This window comes from Indicator indicator, chromosome 20 (genome assembly GCF_027791375.1).
Source record: "Indicator indicator isolate 239-I01 chromosome 20, UM_Iind_1.1, whole genome shotgun sequence".
NCBI classification, from domain to species: Eukaryota; Metazoa; Chordata; class Aves; order Piciformes; family Indicatoridae; genus Indicator; species Indicator indicator.
In genome coordinates this window covers 9349701-9362123 of record NC_072029.1, presented here as the reverse complement: position 1 = coordinate 9362123, position 12423 = coordinate 9349701, and the positions used below count along the sequence as shown (strand labels likewise).

General features: G+C 39.5%; 1 protein-coding gene across 4 annotated transcripts in view; it reads left to right on the top strand.

The window, feature by feature from the left end:
• Nucleotides 1-12423, top strand: part of CCNY (cyclin Y) — a 93120-nt gene that overhangs the window by 54612 nt on the left and 26085 nt on the right. For all 4 annotated transcript variants that reach the window (XM_054390063.1, XM_054390060.1, XM_054390062.1 and 1 more), the window contains 2 exons: nt 8701-8801; nt 11988-12023. In XM_054390063.1, coding sequence (XP_054246038.1) covers nt 8701-8801; nt 11988-12023 — 137 coding nt within the window. The remainder of the gene's footprint in view (nt 1-8700; nt 8802-11987; nt 12024-12423) is intronic.

Sequence of the window (12423 nt, the reverse complement as noted above, 5' to 3'; positions counted from 1 at the left end):
AGCACATCTTTAAGTATTCATCCAGCAACTCCTAAATACTCAGTCTGCTAAAGCTGATACAAACTGGTGATCATTTTTGAAGTGGTTGCTGTGGACTTCAACTGGCAATCGTGTTTAGGTTTGTAGACTGCAGGGAACTGTTGTAATTTTCCTAGACTGCCTTATTTGAAGAAATATGAGGGAAGAGTTAGACTTAACGATTGTATGTGACAAATGATGGGTAGCATTTACATGATAAGTGAATTTATTCTGTACTCTATTGATCAGCTGGTTCTTTTCCACCATTTTTCAGTGCACTAAGTGCATTTCTAGCAGAAGATATTGCTACTCATCTGTTTTGTTGTTGATGTGAACTGCTGGTTCCCCACATCTTCTCTGGAGGAAACAAGCCAGAGGACATAAATTTTGGAGCACTGCTTTCCTTTTACAAGAACTCCTCACCATAATGCAGCACTCTTCTGTGGGTTTTCCATAATGTCTTTGTTTTTTTGTTCTTTCTTTTGTAAGTTTTCTATACTTATTCTCCTTTTGTGATAAATAAACAAGATGATTAACAAAATATTTTTATCCCTTTCTGCAGTATCATACTAGTTATTTTGCAGGCAGAGTTAAACATTTCCCAGGTGCTCAGTGTGGCTGGCTAGCAAGAGAATTATCAAGCAAAGCTGTGCTTTTGCTTTTTTAACTGCTTGCCTATTCTCTATAGTAATAGATGAGAATAGTAATTTATAACAATACCATGTTACCTATGGAAAAGAATAATTCATGTTGAGTCTTAAAAAATATGAACTTTTAATGTATGGTCACCTCTTTGGTATTTTCCTTTCTTGCTTACATTTGTTTGCAGAATATTTTCATTGGCTGAATGCTTTCCCTTTATCCCCCAATACCATTAGTGGGTTTCTGCTTTGATTTGCTGCACTTTGTCAAGAACTGGTAGTTGCCACATACCATATTCACCTTGTCAGCAGATGTGCTGGAAGAAGCCAGCAGCTGTTCTTTTCCTGGAGTGGGGAAGAGAAGGGCAGTGGAATTAAAGTGAGGGTGCCAGGGTGTTGTGGAGAGGCTGTCATCTGTCAATATTGCCCTGGAGCCCATAGAGAGAGACAACAGGTTGGGAATGGTGCTGGATCCTTTGCATCCTTGTGGGTGCTGGAACTTATTTACTTACAGTGTATCTGGTATGTTTGGTTTCTTCCAGCCTATTTTAATTTCTGAGCAGTTGCAGCAGACTCTACTTCCCTTTCCCGTTGAACTGGCAGTTGTTGGTTTTTTGTTATGGCTTTAATGCCTCTTCAGTGTGCACTTGTCTTGTCATTTAATCTTCTTAGTCAAGCTGCTGAGGGAGATCAAGATGCAGATGGAGATTGAGGCATTTCCTTTTTCAGAGAGGAGAGATTGCATTGGTATCTCTGCCTGTGCAGGGAAAGCAAACAGGAAGATGTTTTATGGGGGTTTTGGGGGTGCAAATGGAGAAAGAGTGAATTTTTAGCTATTGTTTGCAGGGGCTACTTCTGGGAGAGGGGGGGAAAGGAACAGGACAGGGAGGGAAAAGTTGTTTTGTTTATCAAGCTTTTCTAGAAATTTTAACTTTCAGACAGGATGAAAATGCTTACCTTGCCCAAGTGCTTTCTTTTTGACAAGGTATGCCCTTGGAGTTAAATCTCTGTTTATGAACAATGATATCCAATAAAAATAAGGGATATATTTTTGATCATTGGCTTAGTTCTTAAGTTAGATAAAGGGAAAGAAAAGGGAAAGAACATAAAGGGAAATAGTGGTTTTCTTTTTGTTCTGGAGGTGCTTCATGAGCCTTGTAGCAACAGCATCATCTTGTTTAGGGGTCTGGATATGAGTTCCACTGTCTGCTACCCAGCAATTAGATATTCAAATCCCAGCAGACTAATACTGTTTTTATCATTCTAAGTAGAAAACCTAACATTTCTGTATAGATCAATGCGTTTTCAGCATCCTAGCTAAAAGTTCTTTGGCATGATTCATGTCAGAACCCCATAAGTGACCCTGCAGTGATTCACACTGGGGCAAACATCTTCCCAGCAGCAGTCCTGTGGAGACTAGAAGAGAATGGAAGGCTTCTTTGCTGTACCTGGTGTGGCACAAACTGTTTTTGTGATCCTTTCAGCATGCTTTAAATGATGCATGATATTTGCTCATGTCTAGCCCCCAAATTTTCTTGTCAAATTGGATAAAGAAGCTGTTCTGCTTCCCTGATGTAAAACTACTGGGTATGTAACTGGTAATTAAACACTTTCAAGAGTAAATAAGATACACAATGAAATGGGAACATAGTCTGAAAAGTGGCTTAATCTGTGAAAAATGCAAAGCACAACATAAAATGTGAAATATTTTTAAGTGGACTGCCTGAGGCTGGCTCTTGTAAAGGTTTGTAACTGCTGTCAAATTCTTTAAGATATTTTAATTAATGTTCTTTACTCAAAGAGAACAAGATAAACTGGAAGATAGATCAGAGGCTTCTCAAGTGCTCCTGAAGCTCCTAGAGATTGCTTAATGTGGTCTTTGCTCCTCTCCATTGCAACATCACAAAAAACTGGTCTAGAGGGGGCTTTACAGGCCACCCGACCTCTCCAGCAGATTCTCTATGCTGCTCTGATTCCTAACAGATGCTGTTTAAGGTGTTTTTTCAAGCTTCCAGTAGGTTAGAATGAACACGTTTTCTTTAAAAAAACTTAGTGTTTGAAATGTGTCTTGGGTATTTATTTCCTAATATCTTTCAGTTTCACTTCATGTCCTCTAGGGTGAAGACTTTTTCTCTCTCCTATCCACTGCAAGTCACTAAGTTGTATAAAGTGATGAACTTTTGTGGAGGGAAGTACAGAAGATCACTTTTAAGCTAGAATGAGAGCATGAAGGAGAGTTCTTTTACAAGGCTGCTTGTACAATACATGGTGTGCTGGGAGCCTAGTAAAGTCCCTCTGGTCAAATTGCACAACACTAGCAATTATGTGCTATGTAAATACAAGCCTTTGAGCTGTTCTTAGTGTTCAAATAAATATTTAATCTTTCAGGTTTGTAAGGCTGGGTGCTTTATCAGTGGGTAAGGAGGGGCCCCTGTGTGCTGCAGAAATGGCCAGTGATTGCTGAGGCCTCCAAGGGCTCGGTGGTATGCTGCCATACTTTCCTATAGTTGACATGAGTAAGGGCAAGCTTTGAGAGAAAAGTCTTGCAAGTACAGATCTAGTCTAAGGCATCAGTTTGGGAGGTTATCAAATGTCAGTGAAACTAATCAACTGAGGACAAGATTGAATCATGTCACAGACTGATGAGTTACAATGGGTATTGCTTAAGAGTGGTTGGACTGGATCTTTTTTTTTTTTCTTTTAATTTTAGATATTGGCAAAGCAAACATAATGGTGCAGTATCCTGTAGCTTTTGTTGAGGTGAATACATCCGTATTTAGCCACTAAATGTAGATAGTTGTGCTCTGGTATCAAATTATGCAAGATGAAAAGAAACACAAGAGCTTTGCAGAGCCATGGAGGGAATTGTGTTGCATGGCTTGCTTGATCTTGGAGGCAATTTGTTGACCTGTAAAATCATGTTTCTTCTGTGAGAAAGGTTGTCAGAGCTAAACCACATCCTGAAGCAACAGAAGATCCTCAAAACAGGAATCTCCTTCTTCCAAGTCAGAATCAGACCTGGTATTTTGGCTTGTTGCTGTAATTTGGCTTCATGTCTACTTTTACATGCCAGTTTTGCCTATTAGCGTTTTGGCCAGCCTGTGGTGCCTGGAAGCTAATGGGCATGGCTCCACAGATGGATGCAAGCAGGCCTCAATTTTTCCATGGGGGGAAATGCTACTTAATAGTACCTTTCAAAATCATGCAATAACTTACACCTGCTTGGATGGAAGAAGAGGCAGTACTATCATTATTTAGGGCAGAAGCTACAAATTATCTTCTGATGGAAGTGTAAAAGAACACTGGAAAACGCTCAAGTTCCCCTGCTAAACTGGAAGCTGAGTGGCTGAAGGCCAGCTCTGGTACCAAAGCTGTGTAGCTTCATTAGGGAACCCAAATGAAGAAACCCTGCTGAGCAGCAGGGCAGAGTGCCACACTAGTGTTGCTCAAGAGCTTCCAGGACAGAGCTGGCTGGTCAGTTCTGAGTGTGGGTTTTGGGCAGTCTGCACCTGTCTGTCAGATGCTTCTACCAGAAAACATTCTGAAATTACTGTTTTAATAAAAGAAAGAGTAATGCTTCCCTATTCCAGACAAACTGAGGTTTAATTTCCGAGTGATGTGAAAATGAAAGCTGAGAGAAATTCATCCTTTTGTGTATTCTCATTGTGAATTACTTAGGAATTTGTTGTTGATTCCTATCACAGCAGGTAGATAAAAGCAATTCTGCAGAGCTTGTATGATTTTGATGGCAAACGAAGCCATTCTATTTCTGATAAGATGTATTTTATGTAAACTTCCAGTAAATCTTGTTCAAATATCTTAAAAAAAAATTGTGGTTTGGAAAGTTTCAGGATGAAGCTGAGAGGAGAATGAAGCAGTGATACTACCTTAGTACTAGCTGTGCATGAGGGAAAATTGCTGTGTTTTAAGAGCTGGAAACACCTGGCATTAATGGAAGTACATGGAATCTTGCTCTCTTGGAGCTTCTTATGTGATATGCATAAAAGTTTAGCAAATTAGAAAGCGATTTCTTCTGTTACACAACTTTTTCTTGTAAAGAGAGAAATTCAAAGCAGCTCTTACATATTCAATGTAACATATAATACTGGCATTCCTTAATGAATGTCTTTGGCTGAAATGAGCACTACTGGAGTGAAGAGCTACAAATCCTCTCCACCAAAAGAAGTCACGAAATGATGGAGAATTGGTCCAGAACTCATCTCAAGAGGTTGTTCAGTCTGGTTTCTTGCTGAAGAGCAGAATCCTCTATCTAGGCTATTCTTGGCATGTGTCTGTTTTGCCTCTTTACAGCTTTTGGTGATGAACATTCTATCACTGCTCAAATTACTCAGGCTATCCCTGCTGTTACAAAAAGGGTTGGGGATTTCTTTTGCCATCCTCTTGTCTAATTTTAATTTTCATGTCTAATCTTAATTTCCCCTAGTTCAGTGTAAGCCTACTCTTTCTTATCCCATTCACCGTGGTCACAGAGAACAATGTTATCTTAATCAGAACTCCCTTCAACATGATTAAGGCCACTGTGCTGCTTTGTAGCTGAAGAAAGCCTCTCCAGTCTTTCAGTTTTTCCTTCTAAATCAGGCTTTTCAAACCTCTGATAAATCTTGATGCTCTCTCCTCCTGACTCTGAAATCAATCCATAGTGTCCATATAGGAGGTATAGTGGTCAAAACTAGATGTAAAATTCCAGCTGAGCAGAGTGGGAGTATGTTGTCTGCATGGTAACTCTATACATCCTATACAACATTTTTCGTATTATAAGAGACCCCTCTGTGAGTTAATCCACACTGAGTAGACCAGACCTCTGTGGAATGCCCTTTACTTCAACCTTCCAATTTGAAAGTGATCCCTGGATAACCAGAGTACAGTTTTCCAAGTAGTTTTTACCAGCAATGGACTCCCTGTTTTGTCCTTCAGGAACAAGATGAAGTCAGATGTCTTGGTGAAGTTGAGAAGCATGGCATGTAGTGAAGCTCATCTTGAGCACAAAAAGATTACTCCTGTCAGCTAAAGTGAATCCCACCTGAAGTCAAGCTTTTAATTTGTTAGTATGTATAATACCAGAGACTGTCAAGGCTCTGTGTGTCCTGTGCTTGCTGTCATGTTTGTGTATTGGGATTTGCAAAAGGAGTCGTACCAGTCCTTTCTTTCCCTTATGTCAGCTGTAATGGTAGGACAGAACCAGAGAAGGATCCCATTAATGTTAGAGGGTTTGGCTAATTTCTTCAAAGGCTTTGTATTCTTTCTCAGCGATTCTGATTTTTCCAGCTTAGAGCCTCTTGTCTTAATGGAATATTTTTGTGGTCAGCCATGACAGATTTGAAACGTGAAGGCGCTAAGCTCCTCTACAATTCTGAGCGTGGACTTACCCCATTGAAATGGACACAGAAGGATGGATGCTCAGTAACCTCTTTTGTCCTTTGCAAGGATGGAGAAGATTTCTGTGCAGCATTTTATGGAGGTTCAGAGAAGCGTATTTGAGACTTTAGGTGCCTTCCAGCATAGTCAAGGCAGAATATGAAACTGAGGGTGTTTGTCAGTCATTTGGAAAGGCAGAAAATCTGTTACCTGGCATCGTGCATGACTGCAGCTGTATGTCAGAGTTGAAGCTGAGAATGTTGATCTACTGATAAGTTAGTTATTCACATGGCACAAATGTGGATACATACCCAGATATTAGGTTTACACTTGGCACCGTTCTCCAGACTGGGAGAGGTACTCCTTCCTGCCAAGCTATTATGAACAGAAAGGAAAGCATGAGAAACTACATATTTTACTAGAGTGTGAGAAGTTCTAAACCTAACAAAGTGTGATGTGGGCTGAAAACTGTGGAGTGTTCTGTGATGTGGTAGTTGCAGAAATAAGCTGTGTGGCTGCAATTATTGACATGTATCAAATGTTAGAGTGCTGTTTACATAAGAAAATTTAAATCTGATAGTGGTGCTGCTACAGAGTTTTATTTTTCACTCATGCTTGCCTTGAATGAATCCAGTCTGGTTATCTTGAATTTTATCTAAACCTTTAGAACATGTTGACACTTAGAATGTAGGATTAAAACTTTCCATGTACTCTTTTCTTTCATTTTTATTTTAATGGTGCTGAAATGCCTACACCTCTCTCTTTTTTTTTCCAACCACTAAACAGTCTCATTTTCAGCTGGTTTCAAGTTACTCTGCCTTTAGCATGCCTGTGGAAGGTACTCAACAGACTAATCCAATAATTTGAACCAAACTGTGGTAGAATAAAAGCTATAAATCACCAATCCCCAGTAATTCTCTCTGTATACAGCAGTGCTATATAACACATTTGATAGCATTAATGCCTCCAGTGCTTCTAAATTTCTTGTTTGTTGCCTTGCTTTAGGTATTATAGCTTGGAAGGTAGATGGTTTGTGAACTTCAAAGCATTGCAAAGAACCTTTCCAAACTTCTGGAGAATATTTGAGAGGGGATGATTTTCCTTTTCTGGGCAAACTTTTTCACTTCCAAGAAAAGCAGCTCAGCCATGCTCTTATTGGTTGAGGTACCTAAATAGAATTCATTGGTGAGCTTTGAAATAACTTGAACATAATGTTTCTATAACTGTAACAGGATCAGAATATTATTTATTTCAATTACCAGAAGACTGACTGCTGCTTCACTTGTAGCTGGGAAAAACAGAAAGATGACTCAGATGCATGTAGGTTTACCAGGAGTCTATCTGCTCTCTGTCTAATGAATGCTGCTAAGAAGTCTGCTGCCTGTGGAAAATGAAACATTAGTGAGATGATGGAGTGCTGGCACTTGTAATAATATCTGTTTTGGAAATTAGGCAGGGGAGTATTTACTGAGGTAGGACTCAGGGGACCATAGCATAGATGCTCAGTAGCTCAGAGCTGGTGTATGCCTGTGGGCTCCACTGATGGTATTGGCATTGGTCTCCCCACCAAGATGCTGGAAATAACATGCATTGTAAGGCAAATTAAAATTTCCATATTGCTGTGCCAACTGAATTTTAAACCTATTCTGTTGCCAGTTAAACATGTAATATGAGTGGTCATAACTTTGCTGACAGAGGTTCTTGGTTGAGCCATTCTCTAGTGCAGGTACAATACGCAAGAATAAAACCAAAGAGCACTGATGGCTGAGAGAGTTACTAGCTGATATGATGAAACCATTCTCTTCAGATTGCTGGAGTGCTGGCTGCTCTTGGACAGCTTAAGGAGAAGCCCTCTCAACATTGTCCTCTCAGACTCCTCCTTGAGGGTGTTTGAGGACAGGTTGGGTGAAGCCTTTAGCAGCTGAGTCTAGCTGAGAGGTGTCCCTGCCCACAGTGGGGAGGTTGGAGTAGATGAGCTCTGAGGTCCCTTCCAACCTGAGCCATTCTGATTATCAAATGTCACTCTGTGGCTGAGCTTTTCAATGTTTTCCTACACTAGCGTGGAAATAGGATTGAAAGCTGTTTCAATTAAGATATATGTTTCTTTTCACTTGAATATCTCCTTTCCTTTACATCCTTTGATCAATTTTCTTCCTAACGATGCTTCTTGTCTTTCTCAGTTTCTAGTAGTTTTACTGTAAAGACCGCTTTGCCCTACTTCATTCTGTTAGACCTTGTCTGAGTTTTTTTTAATTCTCTTTTCTCTACGCATGGTTTGGTGTCTGTTTCTAAATCAATCTTTATTGTTAACATGACTTTTTCTTTCCCTCTTGGATTGAGGCCAGAGACAGAGGTCATGTTCATTCTTGCTTTGTCTGTATTTGAGTAATTCTGCACAAGAAGTGTTGCATGGTTTTGGAGAATGGAGGGATGGAGGGAAGATTGGGGTTTGAAAGCATGAGTCAAGGCACAGGCAGGGGTAGTTGTGACTTTTGCACTGTTAATTATTTCTGAACTTTGTGAATTGCTTCAAAACACAATCCTATTACTGTGTGCGTCCTTGTGAGAGACAGAGAAATTTGGTTTATTCTAAATTCTTACATCTTCCTAGAAAAATGCCTCACTACTACATAATTGCCATTGTTCTTTTGCATGTTTTTCATAGCATCCTCCTGGGCAGTTGAGAAGGAAGTACAGTTCCTGCTCCACTATTTTCCTGGATGACAGCACAGTCAGCCAACCAAACCTCAAGTATACCATCAAATGGTGGGTTGTAGAATTATTATTTTTTTCATAGAATCTACATTATATTGATATGTATTTATGCATATGTGTATCTGAAACGTTGCTAAACAAGCTTTAAGGTTTTGAAGTAGTAAATGTGTGTAATCCAAGGCAGTGAATAGAATGAGCAAAGGGTATTGCTCTTATTTTAGGTCCATGAAAAATCCACCTCCCAATACTACAACTAAGTCTCTCAAATTCCAGCAGCTGAAATCCTTCAGTGTTCAACTGGGTACTTGTTTTGGACTGGCCCTCAAAACTTTCTTGGGTACTTGTTTATTCAGACTTTCAGAATGATCAGAAATTGAAGAGCTCTTTCCTCTTCATGAGGAAATGCTCATTTGGTAAAATTGCTTTCTGACTTTGTGAAATGGAAATGACTTGCCTTCAGTTTCATTTTTTTATTGAGTACAAGGGCACTGGCAGTTTATTACACAGCAGTGAGGGGCTTTGTATATGCTGCACACATGGCCTTGGGTGACATCTCAGATGATCATTTCAGGTTTCACTGGTGCCTTTTTACATTTGGAGAGAAATTAAATTGATATTCATAGAGTGTTCTTTACATTTTGTACAGTAAGGGGAGGGAAATGAGGGAACAAATGTTCAAGCATTTTATGCTGCTGTCTTCTGAGTTGCTTGTACACCTTGGTGTACTCCAGTGCAAGAATTTAAGACAAAATCTTTACTACAGAGGCACTTACAGGAGAGACAAATACATTCAGACTAATACATCCAAAGAAATCTTTAATGTTGGTGGTCACTAAAATATTCTTAATTTTTCTATTTAAGAAAAGAAGAGGGAAGTGGAGAAGGGATTTGCAGTTAGACTGACACTTTCTTTTTTTCCGCTTGCCTCTTGGAATCTTATATTCTTCTGCTCTAAAGTCTTTCCATTCAGATTTTTATAAATGCATTATTTTGGGTGGGTTTTGGGTCCCTTGCTGTGTCAGAACTGAGACTGCTTATGGAGAGAAGAGATGAGTTCAGCTGGCTGCAGCACATGAGAAGGTTTTTCAGTGTGTCATCATGGCCAGGAGCTGTCTCCTGAGAGGGGACAGAAAGATGAGCTGGGGAGGAGCAAGGTGGTGACATGTGGGAGCGATTTGGGATGTACGGAGAGGGGCAGAGCTTATAGGGAGAAGAAGGTGCATGTCAGGCTGGAAGGGCTGATGCTGGGTCCCAGCAGGAGGAATTCTGCAGGGCTGGGGCCAGGCTGACTGCATGGGGAGGGTTGGAAGCTGCATGGGGTCAGAGAGTTTGAAGAGAGGTTATGTGGGGTGAGAAACAGGACTTTGGCACATGAAGGCTCGGAGGAGTCTTTCCTCCTTCTCTCCTGTCTGGCTGCACATTTAACAGATTAAATGTGGGGAGATGGTAGAATTATCGCTATTGTAGTGCAACTTTGTTTCTTGCCCCCATCCTGGCAGCCTCTGCAAATAAATGACTATTGCACCAGGTATATTGGTGAGGGATGTATTTTGGCCAGCTCATGTGGTTCTTCTGGTTCATGTAATGCATTGGTGTGTTTAAAATATTAGCTCATGTACTGAAGATCTGCAGCATCAGTGGGGTGGCCAGGGTAGGCTGATGGAAAGCTCCATGAGCTTCTTCCCTGCACTCTGGGTGCTAGCTGAATCAGTGTGTGAAAAGCAGAAGGCAGCCTGGGTCTGAGTTAATCTAATGCAGCTCTGAAAGACCTTCAGATTCTGGTAGGTATTTCTACATAGTAAATATTTTCTAAACTTAATTTGATGGGTTTTTTAACAAAAGCAACCATATGGGCACCAGGCAGAGCTCTGCACATAGATTCTTACATCAGCTTTCATAAAGTGTGTTCCTAGGGGCATAAGTTAAAATCAAATTTTAGGACTAATTCATTTTGTGGAGAGCTTTCAGTCAAATTACACTCATTCATAAATGTGCTTTTTGTGTTCAGTGAGGAGAGTCCTTTAAGCATCCACAAAAGCATTTATGACCTACAAACTTCTAATGCAGCCAGAGGAAAGCTATAAAGCTCATACAAAGTTAGTAACTTATATTCCCTTTCAACTAAGAAAAAAATATTTTCCATTACATAGCTCGTAAAAACCCCAAACCTGAAATAATTTAAAATTTTACTAAAGGGGTAGCTCCAACCTGTTGTTTTCCTAATGTGCAGTATGTCAGTTTTCATGTAAAAATTCTGGAATAAAATTACAGAGCTGTCAATTGACTCTTTTAAAAGGGGAATTTTGCATCTGTGTAAGACATAAGCATCATATACTGAATCACTGACAAATTGTCAGCAAATATAATTCCCTCCTCCTTCCCCTTTAGCTTCAACTGGGTTTTATGCTGCTGGCACAAGTAGGGAGGGGTGGTGCTGGATCTGCCTTATCCTTCAATAAAACTCTATCATGAGTAAAGCATGTGTCCTTTGATAAAGCTGGAGTCATGAGTTGGAAACTGGAGAAGAACCATGAGAAGCCACCTCTTAATTTTTTTCAGGCTCAAATGTGAATGAGATCAGTTAGTTGTAGATGTAATTAAAATCTTAGCTTTCTGTGAGCATAAGGACACTTTTTGTCTTTGTGCAGAATATAAACAGAGGTACTTTGTTATGTGGTTATGAGAACATGGGAAATGCATAATGCAGTAAGTTATTCAGGGAGTTGTCTTTCCTGAGTTAAAATAAGTAACTTGATGCCATAAATCTGTAGGAGCCTGGTATTTGAGTCTGGTATGTGAGTAACTACATAGAAAGAGAGCCAAAAGTTAATGGATTTAAATAGAAAATCATAAGCCAACAGTGATTAAAACATTGCATGTTAGTCTGGCAGCCTGAGCAAACAATAAAAGAGAATGTCCAATGTCTGTGGTGCTTTGCCTTACACCTTAGAAGTCAGGAAGAGTTTTTTCATTGCCTTTAGTGGAGCAGGGCATTATATGGAGGGTGTGTGCAACTTGGTGTATGGAATATGGGTATTTTCATTTCTTCTGAAAATGAGGCACTTGGATTTTGAAATTGTCTCCAGCAGTTTTCTTGGTATCTAACAGTGAAGAGAAGAGGCTGCTGAGCATGCTTTTTGTCATGCCTTGTGCTTGGTTTTAAATTTGCATGTTAACATAACAAATCATAAAGAATTTGACAGTCCTAAGATATTAACTCTGTGTTTTTCTTTACAGTGTAGCTCTTGCAATATATTACCACATCAAAAACAGGTATGTGAATAACAAAATCTTGTACTGAGGACATCATTAATCAAAACAAATGAACTGCCCAAATGCTAGAAATCCATGCTCTGTTTCTTTCAAAATTTTTTTTGGTAGTAGTAGTTTTCTTATTTGCTGTGCCAGAAATGAGAAACATATTCTTTTGTGTTTACATATATGTAATTTTAGTTTAGAAAAATAAAAACTGGAGGATTGAATAGCATAAAAATCTTAGAAATACAGTTCAGCATTGAAAAAAATTTGATGAATCAGTGTTTAGTTTTATGTGCACAGGGCAATTCTGCATTATTTCATGTGTTGCAGTTCCAGAGAAATCTGTCTTTCAGCTTTCATTTTTTAGCTATGCCTCTGTAAGTTAGGTGTGTATGTCAGTTAATGGATTTTTTAA